Source organism: Myxine glutinosa, chromosome 2, assembly GCF_964187855.1.
Source record: "Myxine glutinosa chromosome 2, kmMyxGlut1.1, whole genome shotgun sequence".
In the NCBI taxonomy this organism is placed as follows: domain Eukaryota; kingdom Metazoa; phylum Chordata; class Myxini; order Myxiniformes; family Myxinidae; genus Myxine; species Myxine glutinosa.
In genome coordinates this window covers 31,740,304-31,760,349 of record NC_136262.1, presented here as the reverse complement: position 1 = coordinate 31,760,349, position 20,046 = coordinate 31,740,304, and the positions used below count along the sequence as shown (strand labels likewise).

Here is a 20,046-nt window from a genome sequence, read left to right as displayed (position 1 = left end):
GAATGAGATTTTTATATTGCAGGTGCCAAACTCACCACGGGTGAGTTCAATTCCAAATTGAGAATCACCTGCTTGAAATCTAATCGTTTCTAAACTTCTAAAAGGTGCCAATAATATTATCCGGGCCATTTTCGGATTTCTGTGTGGAATAAGTGTAGATTTAGTTAAAAAAAAAATTCGCTATATTTATTTTATTTTTTTGTTCTCCTGCAGACCGAAGAAATACATATGTAGATACCAAAATATTTTTTAGTTTCAACAATTTTTTTGGAAGAAATGGTGCATTATTTGAAAAAAGTGCAGAGGTGCCAATATTTTTGGCCATGACAGTCATAGACATGTCCCTGTGTGTACCCCGATTTAGAATAGGTACACCTTGCCTCAAAAAGGGAACCATGATTGTCATGGGGCCCGCAAGGCTAACCCCTGCTCTCGCAGGGAAAATGGCCTTAAAACGATCAGTCATTTAGTCATAGACAATACACATGGGATATATCTGCAATCAGAAGCCAGGTGATTCTTCCCTTCCAGAGAATGAGTGCTCTTTCAACTCGAATTGCTGAGGAAACTGCCCATGAGAGATTCACGCCCGTGAAGATTCAAGCCTAATGCCAGCTACCTTAACTCCAACGAGTGGACAAGGCAACTTGCACATATCTACCATTACTACTTGCATGGTCCCCATGGTAAAAATCTGAAAAATACATCCCAGCAGCAGAAAAAACATAAATATCAAGGTGAGGTTGTAGAAGCAGGAACTGGAGCTGCATCTGCACGGTCTCAGATGGCATGCAGTCGTTGTACATATCAACTATAGTAGATATGTTTGAGTTCCACGTGCAGCCAATGTTGTGGTTGAGGGCTTGATCCTTTATCTCCCCTTCCTCTGACCGTGAAAGCTATATTGTGGATCTGAATTTGACTGCCTTTTCTGATTAAGAGGATGATGTGAGTGGGGTGCAACAGACTTCACTTGTGAAGAGGCCAATATTTGAGTGCTCCTGGAATGGTCGTTTGATTCCTCACACTACCACACGACTTTCAACGGTGTGCGCCAAAGAAGAAACCACTGTCAGTTCCCATTGAGTACTACAATCGTATTTCAGGTGTTTATGGACGATAATTCCTTGGTGAGTGTTATGAGAAAAACTACCACCCCATTAAAATTCAGAATAATAAGATTAATATTAAAACTCAGAAGCCAACCTCAATAACATCAAGTGGAGCTGCAGCCTTTGACTATCTGGTGGCAACACCTCACCTGGGGCTTTGGTATGTGCCAAGCCTGCATATGTTTGTATCTTTGATTATTATTCCAGTAAAACAACTTGGAATTAGAATGGTGACTGCTCTGATCCATCTGCCTCATCACCCTGCACAATCACACACAAGAATACCACTACAGTGCAACATGAGCACAAAGAAGCTCACCTTCATCGACCTTGAGAATTACCTGAAAGAGAAGAATCTGCTCCACCTGTTGTAAATGGGCAGATGTAATGTATTGTAGAAAATCGAGTTATCGACTTCTCACCGCTAAAGTTTGATGACCGCCCAGTCTGAGTGGTGTCCCAGAAGCTGTTAAGCTTCATTATGTGGGAATACTGTCAAGTTCAACAAGAAGCAAGAAATGGTGTATGGGATGGTAGCAACAAATGGTGTCGTGTCTACAAAGAAATGTGATCCACTCGGCCATCATAAGTGACCAGTGTCCATGAAAATAATCTGCTCACTGAAAGGGGTTCGATGATTCACGGGTAAAAGGAGCAAAGACACGCTGAAGATAGTCGTGAATGCCACATGGTTCAAAGCCAGCGAGTGAAGACAGTGAATCACTGCTGAAGATAGGGCTCTAAATGTGACACGTGGTGCAAAGCTCCATGAGTGAAGAGAGTGAAGCGCTGCAGCAGGAAGGGCCTCGAACGTGACACTTGGTACCAATCTCTGTGGGTGAAGAGAGCAAACCGCTGCTGAAGATAGGGCCGCAAACACGTTTTAACTCCAGTGAACTTGAGTTTAACTCCAATGAAACAAGTTTGTGAGTCATTTCTACAACGGTGTAAAATAGCGAGCCTACCAGGCAGGAAGGCGTCCTCACTCTCGCCTTCCTCTCCGAGTCCCGAAAGGAGGAGGTCATCGATCCTGGTAGTCGAGTATGGGGCGAAAAGATTGGTTCGTAACCAGATAAAACCACGCCTACACTACTGCCATTGGTTGGGAACAAAGTTCATGACGGAAAAGTACCAACAAATTGGTTAGATGAAAAGTATATTACAGTATGAACATTACCCGCGATTGTCATCCAGAAGCATGACAAGCAGATCCATTTTCTGGGTCCAAGCGGCTTGTCATCCAAAGATGAACCTCCTTTCATGCTCTTCAAATATTTTATGTGAGGTCACCAGAGGTATGGAGTTGGCCAACTTGGACTGTGCCCATTGTGTACAGCTCCATCAAAGAAATTCAGCTTCAAGGTCGTCGTAAGAACGACGTTTTTACTGCTCGGGGAGAGATTGTCATACAGCAGGAACCCCGGAAGATATTCTCCGAGATGAAAAGGTATCCCTTGGTGAAGGTGAATCGCTCTGCCACTGAATACATGAATGAGAAACAATAATTGTTCAGTGAGCAGCCATGGTGAAACTACTTTTATTATAGATACGCCAAACCAACGCGTTATCCGCCTCTCATTAACATATTCTTACAGTTCTCAAATTTTTCTATTTTTGGGGCATCACCTTTCCAATAACTCAGAGGACAGTGTGTCTACTAGACCCCGGATGCCGTTTTTCAACTATTAATTCTGGCCGGATCCTCCCTCTCAACGTCGGTTTACCGTACCGGTGAGCAGAGTAAGGCAAATGGGGACCATCCTGGCAGTTACGTGACAGACCCTAGTCAGTCGGCCGAGCGAAACAATCACGTAACTGCACCTGAGATCGAACTTAGATAACAAATCTGAACTGGCCAAACACCTGAGCAGTTTTGTCGCCAGCAAAACGGGACAGAATAGGTCAAAACACGGGTTCTTAAAGAAATGGCCTTTATTGCCCGTAACACAAAAAGGGCAAGTATTTACAATGGCAGGTGAAGAAGGTATTTCCAGACAGATGGAACAATGAAATGGCATACATGTACAATAATTACAGCACTTGTACATTCCTCTTATCCCCGACGTGAACATTGCCGCTTTCGGATTCTTATCTGCAATGAATTACCAGTGCAGTATGCATGCCTCGCATCATACATCCGATCTGGATGGGAGAGATTGGTGATTGGTAAAGAATAATGGGCTGAATGATTGGCAATGAAGATTTGCTGATAAACAAAGAGACAAGAAATATGTCGTGCATAGCACGATACTTGCGAAATCCCTAAAATAAGTTGTTGCCATATGTTGACCTCAAAATACTTAGTGGTTGAGTTCAGTGTCCAGATATGCAAATCCTCTTTAAATTTCAAGTCGATCAGATGAAAATTCGGGATTTTAGAAATTTGACAAAGTTGGTGACCTTTGGCTTATGTTGACCTTTGACCCCAAAAACAATAGGCTTCTTGCTTATGACCAACTCTACCATTTGGTGAAGTTTCGTGAAGATCGGTTGAAAATTGTGACTTGTAGGCGACTGACATACAGAGACAGACAGACATACAGGCAGAATAACGCACAAGACCAACCAATATATGTACTTGAAAAATGTTCGATTTTCGCAAGTAACAATGTCAGCGGACCGACACTAGAGAAGAGAATGATAGAGGAAATAGTCCAGGAGCCAGAATCTGCTCAAAATGGTTTCGTGCAACACCCACTACACCGTTGGTTTGTCACTTCCAGGTGATTGGGGAACATCTATAGAACTCCAACCCTGATGTACAGTTGAATTGTGGCAGCAACAATAAATGGCAGCCACTTTTCTATGACGGGGGTGGTGTCCGAGGCGTAAATCTGAGATTTTGACAGATTTTGACCAAAGACCCTGCTCCAGTTGGACGAGTTGAGCTGACCGCGTGCAAGTGTAAAGTGTCTGCATGTCACCGCAGCCACGTATGTGATGCCATGCACAGAAGCCTGCACTTGCATGGGAGGTGAACAATGCAAAAACCCAAACAAAGAACCTACCACAAGCGACTCAGAAGATGATGATGAGGAAGATTAATGATGACATTTTCGTGATTTTATACCACTTAGAGGATGATTCAGTAGCAAAATATGTGTTTATTTTAATAATACAACAAATAACAGTTATACGTTAACATTGTAATGTTCAGTGAATGACTATGGTTATGATACGCAGCCAGATTTGGCCTGGTGAGATATTTTTGCTGAGATTACTTGTGGACTTTTGGTCATAACAGGAGTGGGGTTGATGATTTAAGGGGAAATAAAATCTATATTTTTCTGACTTTACTTAAGGATTGTCCAATTTTGTTTCTTGAAAAGATCATAAAGATATATCATATTACAACCATAACCGCATTTGAACATAAAGATGATATTGCATAATTACAGTCGAAAAGCAAAAACTACATATTTCAGCGATTTTGTGTTTTGGGTATAATAATTTTTTTTTTTAAATCATACTTGAACAGCGTAACGAAAATCCCCTCATACTTCCCACTATCCTTTTAATTAGAATGTTGAAGAATCCCTATTGGAAGAGCTGAAAAAACAAAAATACAAAAAAAAAAATCGTCAATTTCGAGCTTTACGCTCCCCCCTTAATAGAAAAGTGACTGCCATTTATTGTTGCTGGCACAATTTAAGTGCACATCAGGCCTGGATTTGTTCTACAGATGTATCCCAAGCACCCTGAAATGACAAACCGACTGTGTAGTGGGTGTTGCACGAAACTCATTTTCTAGGCCTCTCTTGAAAACTGGCTCCTGGACTAAAAGGACGCAGATGGAAACACTCGAGAAGAAGTCTCACGTTGTGCGAGTCATAAAAATATAATCGATCGCTGTGTAAAGCCTAATCACTTCAAGTCGCAAAGCTTTTAAAAGCCATATGTCTCCCTCCGTCTCAGATTCCCTCACGCAGCCCCTTTATAACTTCTTTGCATTTCCTCACGCTTTGCTTCGCTAGTTCGCTCCTCCCCTCATTTATGGGCGGGGCCGCTTGTTGGCGCGATTTGCTTCGGGAAGCGCTCGTGAAACGAGCCCGATAACAGCCCTCAGGGCACTCGTGAGGAGAATCGGTGCGGAGTATGTGATTATATGGCGTGAACCTTTGTCACTGCCGCTCGTGAAATGTTTAAGGGTCGGCTGTGGGAATAATAAGTTAGTGGTTGAGGAAAATATTTTGGCAGACGGTCCGCAAAAAGTAATGTGTAATGATAAAAACATTATATTTGACGTTTCTTACGACACAATCGCAACGCAGATCTATCAACACGAACTTTAGACAGTTAAACTAAACAATACAACTATGAAATAACTGCTTAACTATGAGAGGATTTATCTGGAACTCACTTTTTCTTGTTTCACTCCTTGTTTCACTTTCACTTTCACTTTCACTTTCACTCCTTGTTTCACAACTTCCACCACCTCACCTTTTGACATCACCAGGTATATCATATACCTGGTGATGTCAAAAGGTGAGGTGGTGGAAGTTGTGAAACAAGGAGTGAAAGTGAAAGTGAAAGTGAAAGTGACCTTACATATGACCATATACTATATGACCTTACAGAATACATAGTTACAGTATTTCACCTCCTACTTACCCATTCTGCAAAAAATATAACCTCGGCCTATATGTGAAGCATTACCTCTGCTCTTATAGTTATATGTGATCTGACTTCTACTTTTCTTCATAATTATTTAAAATCTACAAACGTGCAAAAGACCACCATTCCTCGGGAATAATAATTGTGAATATTAAAGAAGCGCAATTCGAGTGTTGAGAAAGACTCACGGTGTTCATCCATCGTTAGAAGTGATAAATGAGGTAATTTACTTGCATTTCCTTGTTTCATTCACATATTGTAGTTCAGGGATATATAATTAACCTTCACATAGCGATTAATACTAGTACAATATATGACCACCATGGTGAAAGAGTGCGCAACAGTAACTGCAGCAAATCTCTGATGTGCTGAATGTATTTATCCTTCCCATTATGTATACACTTCGTATTCGTGTATGGTATACTGTATGGTGATGTGTCAGCATTAGTGAACGAAATAAAGTGAAACTAATGAATAAATTGTGAATGAGTACTTGAAAACATTTGACGAATCCGCTGTTCGACATTTCTCAGTCTGTTTCGGACTTTCGAAGTACCAAGGAAGTGGTGCGTCGTCTCATTATTCAAGCGTAAATTGGGTTCAAACGATGTTAGTCCAAATTTTAACTTCATCAAACGTCTCCACGTTCGTGTTTCGCCGCAAGTCGGTGAGAAGTTTTATTTTGTCATTTTGTACCGTAAATGAGGCCCTGACATCACGATGCACTCCTACGTACCATCACGAATGTTTATTATTATGCTGCACCCACTTTGCTGTGATGGTACGGTGCAACCTGTGGTACCTTGTGGTATTGCATGGTAAAGGTAATCGTACTCACGTATTGCCGGACTGGGTGTGTTGTTTGGGGCGATTCGTTCTTGAGCGGACGTCGTAGACAGCATGATCATGATATCCTATTAATCAGCGTGATCCACATATAGTATGGGGATCTTCAGCAAGGGACTCGTGCAACCAGCACTGAAACACTTTGGTATTTAGTACTCGTTTTAATGCAATCTGCTTACCTTCTTGCACTGCTTGTATCTGATCATGTACTCAAACCGTGGTAAGACTGTGGTTTAACGAGCCCTTTAGTACTTCTGCTGTCGGAGTGGTTCTGAGAATATTGAATCTCATAATTGATATTCTCATTGATCATCTCATTGAATAATTGATCTCATATTCTATTCTCATATTGCTTATACGAGCCAATTTTTTTTAAATCTCACCTGGACTTTAGTCCGGTGAGCTTACGTGATTGAGCAGTGTCCGTAGGTAAGTCAGTCAGTGAGTCTGTAAACACTTCAGTCATTATTGCCTAAACCAAACACCTGGTTTTGATGGAACTTGTCCAAAAGCTTCATATCTGATGCCTAACGAAGGTGTAGTGACCACATCAAAATCTGCGCTCATTAGAGGAGTTTAGGGGGTGGGGGGCGTAGAGGGAAGGGGGTTGGATGGGAGTAGTTTGACCCCTCGCCTCCCCCCAAAATAGTATGTGCCCCCTTCTCTGTAACTACAAACACGATTTTGATGAAGGTGACCACAAGCTTCATATTTGATGCGTAATGACAGGTATTGACTGTATTAAAATCTGCAGTCATGATGGGGTTTACGGGGGTGTTGTGACCCCCGCCCAAAAAAAAGGTATTTGTTCTCTTTCCGAAACTGTGTTCTGTGAGGGGGTCCGTGGGGGGGTTGGAGTGACTGTTGCACCTGATCCAGGTGAGCTTCAGGACTCGCGACCCAATTTTTGGCCAGTGGGGGAGGTGGCTTCAGATTTGCCCGAATGTACACTTCACTGGCATGCAGATGTACTCCACATATGTACTTCTCTCAAGGTGTGTGTGTGTGTGTGTGTGTGTGTGTGTGTGTGTGTGTGTGTGTGTGTGTGTGTGTGTGTGTGTGTGTGTGTGTGTGTGTGTGTGTGTGTGTGTGTGTGTGTGTGTGTGTGTGTGTGTGTGTGTGTGTGTCGGTGTCGGTGTCGGTTGCTCGGTGTGGTGGTGGTCGTCGTCGTGGTCGTCGTCTCCATATGCGGGTTTCAGAAGGTAGAACGGAGTCCTCCCAGGTCTCGAAGTATCTACCTCCATTTCAGTAAGGGATTGTGATTGATGAGCCAGTTTGTGAGGTTTTCTTATTCTCAAAATTTTGTTCTGAAGGCTCTTTTGAGGATCGTCACTGAGCCTCGGACAGCTTCCAATTGCATTTAGTTTGTTGTAATATTTGCAGGGATGGTTTTAAAGATCTCTGTGAGTTTCTTTTTATCATTCCCGTTGCTCCATTTAGATATCAGTTCTAAAGTTCTAAACCGTTCTAAACGGTGGTTATTCCCGTTGCTCCATTAATCACTAGTACAATTTTGGCACTCTTCAGCTTCCAGGATATTTTTATTTTGTGAGGGCTTGGTATTTGACCTTTTTCTTGATTTTTGCATTATTTACCAGGAGGCCAAAATCTCTGGGTACTGATATCTAAATCAGAAATGCTGTCTTGTCCATTTTGTTTTTGTGTACTATATTTGGTCACAGTGCTTTGTTTTCTATGTTCACACTGGATGGGATCATCAGGTCATATGTGAGCATTACTGCCTTGTTTTCAGTGATTGCTTTTGGTTCATGTTTCCATGAGTTTTCTGGAACTGGAGTATTGACACTCTTGCAGATGTGCTCGTGGATTCCTCGACCTTGTTGTGCTTTTGGGTGTACAGCTGTTCTGACATGAGTTTTTTTTGACATCCTGATAGGTGGCTCGTACTTTCTGTTTCTACCTTGCCGAACCCACACTTATCCAATTGACTCAGTCCTGCCATTTTCTTAAAGCCATTGGTGTAATGTCCTTGGTCTTGGGCATTTATAATGATTCGTTCTCCATTTCAGTTGAACTGACCTCTTCTTAGTCATTCTAAAGAGCCTTCTTTGTCTACTCCCTATCTGTCGCTCATTTTTTTCAAATATACCTTCCTGCTCTTGTTTTCCCAGTTGTCGGTGTACATCTGTTGATATTTATTTATTTATTCTTTCTTTTTTGCAGTTGTTGGGGCTGTACTCGTTTCGGTTTCTTTTGTGACGTCTTACATTTGCACCTGCCTTTAGAATTTTTTTGCTAGGTGGGTTGGGGATCCCTTCTCTGGTTTATTGTTTTCGTGGTTGCTTACAAATTGGTTGGATTTAGTAGTCTATTTCACTTTTTACATTCAGAAAATCTTACAGTTGTCGTTCTGTACATTTGGTTGAGCGCCATAGGCTGCTACCTCTTTCTCGTCTCGGCAGATACATTCTTGGGATGCATTGTTTGTGTGTGTGTGTGTGTGTGTGTGTGTGTGCGTGTGTGCGCTCTACTATGAGCCATAGAACAAGTCATTAAAAAACGCATGTCACATGAATGATTAAAGTCACAAAATTTAAAAACGAGAATGATCAAAAGGAATTGATCCTTCAGAAGAAGAAGAAAAAGGATGACTTCCTGTGACCAAATATGTCAATAATCCTTTTCATGTCATGTTCAATTGTTCTGTTTGCATAGGCACGTTCGTTGGTGATGAAAGCAATATTTATTCTTGTGGCATACCTGTCCCATTGTGGTGCGGAGATGTGTTTTTACACGTCTTTATGTAATGCAGGATCTCTCTGGCTGGAACTGTGGCTGGAATCTTTGCAGCTTTGTATAGCTGTGGTGAAACCTCATAGAGCTCGTTTTGGTGCATAACCTTCACAACCATTGCTCTATTTCTCGTATCCGAATTGAATGGGTTTGCATGGAGGAAATTATTAAATATCGTTTTCTCATTTTCAACAACTTCTCTGTCCATTGTGTAAAATGAGATAATCTCGAGGCTGTTCATTCAAGGATGGAGATTACGTCATTTTGAAAGTGCTTGAGGGTGGGCGGAACCTCGAGAGTCGGGCAGAGCTGTCACTTGCCAGATGTATAATAATTTGGATATTTATCGTATTTTTACGCCTCCGCCGACGAAGTTGCTGGACGAATTATGTTTTCGTGTTGTCCGTCCATGAGAAGTTTTCATTACTGTGATAACGTGAGACCGGCTGAATGGATCGAAGTCAAACTTGGTGCAGGTATGTATATATATTGAGGTAAAGATGAACTGATTAGATTTTTGGGTCACAAGGAAAAAGGTCAGAGGTCATGTTCGGTAAAAATCCTGTTACCACGATAACTTGTGATCCAGTGATGGGATTCTGAACAAAGTTTGTACAAGTATGTATTATGATGTAAAGATCAACTGATTAGATTTTGGGGGGTGAAGACGTCAAAGGTCAAATGTCAGACGTGTCCCATCAGGTAAAAATTCTGTGACTGAGCTAACTTGTGAACCAGTCATGGGATTTTCACCAACCTCATGGTATAATTATATATTATGATGCAAAGATAAACTGATTTGATTTTGGGGTCAATAGGTCAAATATCAGAGGTTATGTTAAGTAGGTTATGTTAAGTTTCCTGGTGTGTACCCCGATTTAGAATAGGTACACCGTATCCCTGCGCAGTGTGCGAAATTAACGCCAGCCCGACAGCCCGTGGCTGGTAACTTTTGTCCCAGGCTGGTATCTTTATTGAGTTGCCAGCCCGGTGGTCTGGATTGATTTTGCCCTACACTTTCATCTAAAATCGACTTTTTCTGTTGAAAATGCATGTTTCCCTCAAATTTAACAGTTATTTATTTAACAGTCGGAAAATCACAGATCTGCAGTGGCCAGAGGTGAATGACTCCTATCAGCCCGTGTGCCCCAACATCCTGGCAGTCATTGACCTGATATTGACACTGCCAGCCAGCTCGGCCGAATGTGAGCGAGGATTCTCACAAATGAAGATAATGAAGAATGATCTCAGGAACAGGCTCAAGTCAACAACAATGTCGGATTTGCTCTGCATCCAACTAGAATCTGCAGACATCACCGACTTTGAGCCTAAGCCAGCAATCAACTTCTGGAACAGCTGTTCCAAGAGAACGAGAAGGCCCAACTTCACCCGGAGCGGAGCAGGGGCCAGCTTGTTGCCAGAGCTGGTGCGGGATCAGGTCACGGAGATAGATGCTGCTGCTGTTGCAGGTGGTGAACCTGATGGAGCTGGTCTGCCGGAGCCAATATCAGCAGCTGACAAACAGTCGGATTATGAGTCCGGCCTTGACACTGACTGCGAAGACGTGGTTCTGGATGACATTGAGGACTTACAGGCTGCCGTGGAAGATATGTAAAACTAACAAGAAATGTGATAGATCATAGACCGACTACTAGACCTCAAGTTTTTCTCAACTTTGTATTACTTTAACTCACCATCAAGTTATCAACTGTGACTGTCCTGCACATGTTGATCGATCTATGCACAAACTTTTTATAAAATTTCCTCACTTTTCTGACAATAAAACGTATTTGGTGTCATGAAAATATTATTCACGTGTTTTTTTATTTAATTATTCGAGAAGACCTATAGTTGCTATTAGGTTTTTAGGGAGTTTATTCCTGAACACTCCTAAAATGCACCAATTTGAGTCCTTATTTTCATCTCAGTTCTTCGGGCTGGTAACTTTTTCTTCGGGCTGGTAACTCAAAAGTTACCAGCCCAAATGGCTGGTAACTATATGCCCCAATTTCACACATTGTCCCTGCACATCGTAAGAGCGTGACCAAGGGTTGGCGTCAAGAAGGGCATCCGGCCATAAAAACATTGCCTCAAACAGGGAACCATGATTGTCATGGGGCCCGCAAGGCTAACCCCCCACTCTAGCAGGGAAAAAATGGCCTTAAAACGATCATTCATTCATTCATTCATTCATTCAGACCACACAAAACAAACACAAAAAAATGGCCTTAAACGATCATTCATTCATTCATTCATTCATGTTAAGTAAAAATTATTTTGCCGCGCCAACTTGTGAACAAGTGATGAGATTTTGAACAAACTTGGTATTAGTATGTATGATGCAAAGATGAGGTGATTGGGTTATGGAATCAACAGATGAAAGGTCAGAGGTCATGTCAGGTAAAAATGTGAATAACTTGAGAACAGCTGAAGGGATTTAAATTAAATGTGGTACAAGTATATATAATGATGTAATGTAAGCAGAGGCATATATATCGGTCGACGTCGAATATTTAACCTCAAAAGGATTTTGATTGATAATTGCAAAAATGGTCAAATATGACATTAAAGCGCGGCGTTACGCGCGCTGCTTGTGAGCAAGGAGGAAGCGGACAAGCGGTAACATATAAACGTCTTTATTGTAAGACTACACTGTCACACTTCCGGGCTGGTCGCCCGGTGTATATCATGAGGCCACGCCTACCCCTCGGGCGTGGCCACCGCCCACTTGGTGCGTGGAATGATGTCACCACGCCAGTGGGCTTTTGTGTCCGCCACACGCGCCCCCCCAGAATTCCCGCGCACCTGGAGGGCCAGTTTGTGGGGCAGTCGAATGACCCGGCCGAAGCGCCCCCTGGCGATCGGCGGCGTCCGGGGTGCAGGATACCAGGTGGGATGCCCCTGGCTGCCCCTGGGATGGGTGCAGGACCGGGGGGCGCCGTGGCGGCGGGGCTGGGCGGTGCCGGGGGTCTGCCCGCAGGAGGGCGGCCCCGACGTGGGGGTCGGGCCACTGGCGGTGGATGGTCCACATCGAGGTGGGCCGGCTTGAGGCGGTCTACCGAAACGCGGTCAGGAGTACCGCCGATGTCCAGGGTGAAGTGCTTCGCCCCGGTCTCCAGCACGCGGAAAGGCCCGTCGTACGGGGGCCGCAGTGGTGTCCGATGGGCATCGTGGCGGACGAAGACGTACTCCGCCGTGCGAAGCTCCGGGGCGACGTGCGTCGGTGGGTGCCCGTGGCATGCCGTTGGCACCGTGGCGAACCTCTGGGCGGTCTCTTGCAGAGCGGAGCGCTGCTGTGCCGCGGACCATGGTGCCGTGGAGTCGGGGAGGAACTCGCCCGGCACCCGCAGCGGTTGCCCGAAGACCAACTCCGCCGCGGATGCGCGCAGGTCCTCCTTGGGCGCCGTCCGGAGGCCCAGCAGGACCCAGGGGAGCCTGTCGACCCAGCCGCCGTCGCGGAGGGTGGCCCGGAGCGCGGCCTTCAATGAGCGGTGAAATCGCTCACACAGGCCGTTAGCCTGGGGGTGGTAAGCCGTGGTTCGGTGCAGCCGGACCCCGAGCCCCTGCGCAACCGCCCCCCAGAGCTCCGAGGTGAACTGGGGGCCGCGGTCGGATGAGATGTCTGAGGGGGCGCCGAACCGGGCGACCCAGGTGGCGATGAAAGCCTGCGCGACATCGGCCGCCGTTGTCGATGCCAAGGGCACGGCCTCCGGCCACCGGGTGGTGCGGTCCACCATGGTGAGGACGTGGGTGAAACCCCGCGAGGGGGGCAGAGGTCCCACCAGGTCCACGTGGACGTGGTCAAACCGGCGTTCCGGCACCGTGAACGGGGCCAACGGGGCCTGGGTGTGCCGGTGCACCTTGGCGCGCTGGCACGCGAGGCATGTCCTGGCCCAGCCGCGGACGGCCTTCCGGAGGCCATGCCAGACGAACTTGTCGGCGATCAGCCTTTGGGAGGCCCTCGCGCCCGGGTGGGACAGGCCGTGGATGGCGTCAAACACCTGGCGCTGCCAGCCCGCGGGCACAATGGGGCGAGGACGCCCGAGGGAGACGTCGCACAAGAGGGCCGCGCCCGCGCCGTCGAACGGCACCTCGGTGACGCGGAGGCCCGTGACGGCGGTCCGCAAGGCCTGGACGTCGGGGTCAGCGGCCTGGTCCGCTGCCATCCGGGCATAGTCGATGCCGAGGTGGACTGCGTGGGCGACGGCCCGGGAAAGGCAATCCGCAACCGGGTTGTCCTTCCCCGCGACGTGCTGGATGTCCGTCGTGTACTCGGACATGGCCGAGAGGTGACGCTGCTGCCGGGCCGACCACGGCTCGGTGACCTTGCCCATCGCGAAGATCAGCGGCTTGTGGTCGACGAAGGCAGTGAACGCCCGGCCCTCGAGCAGATGGCGGAAGTGCCTGACCGCCAAGTGAAGTCCGAGCAACTCGCGGTCGAAGGTACTGTAACGGCGTTCGGGCGGGCGAAGCTGCCGGCTAAAGAACGCCAGCGGTTGCCAAGCTCCACGCACCCATTGCTCGTGCACCGCGCCCACCGCGTAGTCCGAGGCATCGGTGGTGAGGGCGATCGGTGCATCGGGCGCCGGGTGCGCGAGCATGGTGGCGTTAGCCAAAGCGAGCTTCGCGCCCGTGAACGCCGTGTCCATCTGCTCGGTCCAGGTAACGTCGCCTTTGCCCGGCTTACCTCGGAGAGCTTCGTGCAGGGGGCGCAGGAGCTGGGCGATATGGGGCAGGAACCGATGGTAAAAGTTCACCATGCCCAGGAACTCCTGCAGCCCTCTGATCGTGCGGGGGCGCGGAAACCCCTTCACCGCCTCCACCTTGGCCGGCAGGGGGACGGCTCCGTGCCTGGTGACACGGTGCCCCAGAAAATCGAATGTGGCGGCGCCGAACCGGCACTTTGCGGGGTTCACAATCAGGCCATGCTGGCCCAGGCGTTCGAAGAGCGTGCGGAGGTGGCGTAGGTGCTCTTCGCGGGACGCGCTGGCGACGAGGATATCGTCCAGGTAGACGTAGACAAAATCCAAGTCGCGCAGGACGCTGTCCATCAGTCGCTGGAACGCCTGAGCCGCATTCTTCAGACCGAAGGGCATGCGCAGGAACTCGAAGAGTCCGAATGGCGTGATGACCGCCGTCTTCGGGACGTCCTCCGGCCTGACGGGGACCTGATGGTAGCCGCGTATGAGGTCCACCTTCGAGAAGAAGGACCTGCCCGCCAAACGGGCGGAAAAGTCCTGAATGTGGGGGACGGGGTAGCGGTCGGGAGTCGAGGCGTCATTGAGACGGCGATAGTCCCCGCACGGTCGCCATCCCCCGCCGGGCTTCGGCACGATGTGCAGCGGCGACGCCCAAGCGCTCTCTGAGCGCCGAACGATGCCGAGTCGCTCCAGGGTAGCGAACTCCGCTTTTGCCACCGCCAGCTTCGTCGGCTCGAGGCGGCGTGCCCGGGCGTAGACCGGTGGCCCGACGGTGGGGATGTGATGGGCCACCCCGTGCTTGACGGCCCCCGCCGAGAAGGTGGGCCGCGTGAGGGCCGGGAAGCCGGCGAGGAGGCGGGTGAATGCGTCCGCTGCCGGAAGCGTACAGACCAACGTGGCCGGAACCGAATCGTTCGGCAAGCCGCTCGTTGAGCTTGGCAACGCACATGCGAGCGAGCTGAACGTCTCGGCCTGGACAAGCCGTCTGCGCTTGACGTCGACCAGGAGCCCATTAGCGCACAGGAAGTCCGCGCCAAGCAGTGCCATGGGCACGTCGGCGGTGACGAACGTCCATCGGAAAACCTGCCCTCCAAACCGCAGAGAGAGGCAGCGTTTTCCGTACGTACGGATGGGCGTCCCGTTCGCGGCAAGCAGTGCGGGGCCCCCACCCGCGGCGTGCTTGTCTGACGTGCCGGCGGGAATGACACTCACCTGTGCTCCCGTGTCGCACAGGTAACGGCGCCCGGAGAAGGTGTCCGTTATGAACAGCAGGCTGCTCGAACGGCCGGTGCTCATCGCCACAATTGAGCGCCGGCCCGGGCGTTTCCCGACCCGTTGAAGGAGCACGGCGGATGACACCGCCGAGCTTCGTGGCCGAACTTGGCGTGGAACCAGCACCAGGTGGTGGAGCTGGAGGAGCGCGGCTGGCTCCGCCAGGCCGGTGGAGTCGACGGGTTTCCCCGCGGTGGCGGTTTTCACCGCGGCGGTGGGCGGGGCGTGGCGGCGTTCACGAGGTGCGTATCAGCATGCTGCTGAACCACAGCGTGCTGTAGAAGATGATGCTGTGGAACATCAGCGTGCTGTAGAAGATGATGCTGTGGAACATCAGCGTGCTGTAGAAGATGATGCTGTGGAACATCAGCGTGCTGTAGAAGATGATGCTGTGGAACATCAGCGTCGAAGGCCGTGACGGCCACGCCAACGCTCGCCCGCGTGTCCGAAGCGGCGAAGTACTTGTCCGCCTCGGCCGCCAATGCTCGGGGTTCCTTTAGCCCGGTCCCGGCCAACGCGAGGCGAACCTGCGCTGGAAGTTGGCGACGGAAAAGCGCCCGGAATAGCGAACCGGGGGCTTCGTCGCCCAACAGTGACAGCATATGGTCCATTCGGACCGACGGGCGCGTCTCACCGAGCTCGGGGAGATCCAGGAGGCGGTCGGCCCGTGCGTCGTCCGTGAGGCTGAACGTGGCTAGGAGTAGCCGCTTGAGTGCCTCGTACTTGTGGCCGTCCGGTGGGTGGCGAAGGACGGACACAACTCGAGCGGCCGTGCCGGGCCCGAGGGAGGCGACGACGTGGCAGTAGCGCGTGTCATCGCCGGTGAGGTGCCGAAGCTGAAATTGGGCTTCGGCCTGGACGAACCAGACTTCGGCCTGAGCCTCCCAAAATTCCGGAAGTTTGACGAAGGCGGCCATGGCGATGGCGTCGCGTGTGGAAGGATCGCTCCGGCAGATCCAACGTCGAGGGTCACCAGTAAAGCGCGGCGTTACGCGCGCTGCTTGTGAGCAAGGAGGAAGCGGACAAGCGGTAACATATAAACGTCTTTATTGTAAGACTACACTGTCACACTTCCGGGCTGGTCGCCCGGTGTATATCATGAGGCCACGCCTACCCCTCGGGCGTGGCCACCGCCCACTTGGTGCGTGGAATGATGTCACCACGCCAGTGGGCTTTTGTGTCCGCCACAACATGAATTTTTTTCTTTTGCACGAGGGGAAATGCCCATCAAAATGATGTGTGCACAAAACTCAACACAACACAGAGGATTACCATACACACAAAGTTATGAATTACATTTGATGAATTGTTTGGAATATGTAATGCAGTCCAAGAAAGGAGACTTTCCCTATGGAGGATTAGCGGCGAGGGAAGCAATTTGTCAACAATTACACACAGTCGTGCACACACACACACTGACACACACACACACACTGACACACACACACACACACACACACACACACACACACACACACACACACACACACACCACACACACACTGACACACACACACACACTGACACACACACACTGACACACTGACACACACACACACACACACACACAGTCACACACACACTGACACACACACACACACACACACACACTGATACACACACCGACACACACACACTGACTGACACATACACACTGACTGGCACACACACACTGACTGGCACACACACACTGACTGACACACACACACACACACACTGACTGACACACACACACACACACACACAAACACACACACACACACACTGATACACACACACACACACACACACACACACACTGACACACACACACACACACACACACACACTGACACACACACACACACACACACACACACTGACACACACACACACTGACACACACACACACTGACACACTGACACACACACTGACACATACACACACACTGCCTTTTGTTATAATAGATAGATAGATAATTACAAATATAATCAGTGTTTAAGTCCATTTCACAAAGGGCTGGTATTCAGTTCTTCAGGGTTGCTCCAAAACACACTCCCAGGATAAAGCGCTAGGAGACCACATCGAAAATGGAAATCCTCTTGTACCTGATGAGATTTACTTTTGAGAGGCAGTTTGGGAAAAGGTCTTCTTTATCAGAGGTTTGGCCTTTTTGGGGGTTTGTGTGACAGTTGCCATTTTACCATTTTGGTGACAAGTACCTGAAGTTTATCCAAGCGATAAATGAGAGATTGTACATTATAGAGGATACACCAAACCAAACGCCGAGTTTCCATCAGAGCTGGATTAAACCACAGCATGGTGGACATTCTTACACTCTTATCATTTGGGTTTGTTATTATGGTTCGAACTACAGATTTTGCAGCTTGCAGCTGACTTGGATCATGGTATTCCATTACAAAGTCAACTCCTTCAAGATTAAATTATTGCAGATTATTTTGACTAAGGGATAGAGCAAGTAAAAGAAAATAAAAAGACCAGATTGCATTGCATTCTGGGATATTGTGGAATCACCCATCAGGCAAGCATATTGATGTTTATGAAAACTATTTTAAAGTTGGTTATTGATAGTTTGTAAAATTGTCCTGATGTTTTTTTTCATTGATTTTCTGGTCTTCACCTCATTGCTGTGCTTCAGACTGAATGACCAGAACAGAGAGAGCCCAGCATGGAAGCGGGCAGCCTCGTGCGTGCCGTGTTCGACTTCCTGCCCAGCGTTCCCGAGGAGCTTTGCCTCTTCTCGGGAGATCTCGCTTTTGTTCTGCAAATTATCGACGAATTCTGGATTCTGGGAAAGAAAGATGGAGTTGCTGGTAAACCTCATGTCATTTATTATCCACATCTATCTATAATTCCAGTAATCTCTGTGTGTATGTATGTATGTATGTATGTATGTATGTATGTATGTATGTCTGTATGTCTGTGACCGCTGTTTCTCGACAACCACGGGTCCGATATACTTTAAACTTGCCAGGTATATTGCTGGGGACCCGAGGATGTGCCTTTTCAAGGTTTCATATTAATCGGAGAAGTAGTTACCGAGCTATGTCCAAAAAACGATTCAACCAATCAGAGAGCAGCGAGCTATCACGTGTGCCGAACGTGGCGAACAGACTCTGCCTCGGACGGCACATTTGAGAGCGTATTCATTTATTTCACGTTGGCAAACTATGTTGGCGTTAAACTATGTTTTAAAACTAATTAAAACTAATTTGCGATTCATCGTAACTGCGATTTGCGACCTTCCGGACAGTGAAGACTTCACTTCCGGCAGCCAATCACAGAACGCGTTGTTGCGTAGGCGTGGCCGATGTGAGAGCGAGCCGAGCCGAGCGCGTGCGCCATTACGGTTCGTAATTCGATTTCTTCCGGAGAAAATAATAATTTCTCGATTTCTTATGCGCATTATTTCTCCCAATTCAGTCAGAGCGAAGGGCGGAAGCGAAGAGCGTTGTTTTTTTTGTTTACGGGCGTACGGGCGGGGTAGAGCGTACGGGTAGCGTTTTTTTTTTTTTTTGGCAAGGAACGGGCACCCACGTACGGGCATGCCCTAGTACTTAAAAAACGGGAGAATATTGTAATCTGCCCCGTCTGTCTGTCTGTCATGAAAGATCCTTGGGACTGTGACGCCGTCTGTCATATGTATCCGGCCGTCACACTATCTCCTCATAAACTTGGTAGTTATTATCAACACATGGTAAGAATGTGTAAGAGCAGTGTCAGTTTTGGGACGGGGTGAAAAGGTCAAGTACCGAAAAATGCAAATCCGGGCACATTTTAAACATTTTAAAATGAAACTTAGTATGTGCAATCAACATTGGGAGAATTATGAAATATGTAATGATTTTTTGGATTTGACCCCGCCAGTTAATTTCCCTAGAAGGGGTTGGGACATGCGGTGACACGTGTCAAAATGGGGAAACCATTTTTTACTCAAAATTTGATATTGGGGAATTGCTTGTGGAACTTTTTGCCATCTTTCAACTCTGCTGCTTCACCCAGCTCTTCTGAATCCTATTGATTTGGTACTGCTCTCTTTTTACAACGCCCTCTCTGGCCTTAAATAACCTCATTACCATGCGTAGCCGCGCGCTCTCATTGGTCCACCATCATCGACTTCACTCCAGTTTTAATTATTTCGATCTACAGCTTTGTGTTATGGGTTCATGTACTTAATGTATAATCCAAATCCATAATCTTCCACACTGAATTTTCTTTGTCCCCACGTTTAATTGTTTGGATTTTATTTTTATCTGCTCTACATCCATCTTGCATGTACCCACTTGGGCCTTTGTCATCCCAGGCAAAATGGAATGATTGAATTTCAAGCTAATGCAAGTGTATTGCAGTGCAAGGTCGCTGAGCTCGATTCAACATTGATTTTCCCCAAGTAGTAAATGTGTTAGAAGTTCGACTTAACTTGTGAGTATTGTTATCACTTGTTGTAAGCTTTAACCAGCTTAGCAGATCTTTATTACCTCTGCCAGCGAATGCGTATGGAGGTTATGTTTTCACCCCTGTCTGTTTGTTTGTTTGTTTGTGAACAAAATATCTCAAAAAGTTGTGCACGACCTGTGACAAAACTTGGTGGACCGGTTGGGTGTGTGACCAGGACGAATCGATTCAATTTTGGTGAAAATCCAAATCCGGATACGATTAAAAAAAAAATTTCTCCAAGTGATTCTTCACCATTGAGTGATAGGGCCAAAAACGATATATAGCATTATATCTCCAAAAGTTGTGGACG

General features: G+C 47.7%; 1 protein-coding gene across 2 annotated transcripts in view; it reads left to right on the top strand.

Annotated features, from left to right (window-relative positions):
• Positions 1-6,198: 6,198 nt before the first annotated feature.
• DNMBP (dynamin binding protein) overlaps positions 6,199-20,046 on the top strand; it is a 64,894-nt gene continuing 51,046 nt past the window's right edge. For both annotated transcript variants that reach the window (XR_013622643.1, XM_068108413.2), the window contains exons 1-2: positions 6,199-6,393; positions 17,938-18,112. Coding sequence is in view for 1 of the 2 variants with exons in the window: in XM_068108413.2 (XP_067964514.2) it covers positions 17,968-18,112 (145 nt within the window). In the remaining variant the exon portion in view is untranslated. The remainder of the gene's footprint in view (positions 6,394-17,937; positions 18,113-20,046) is intronic.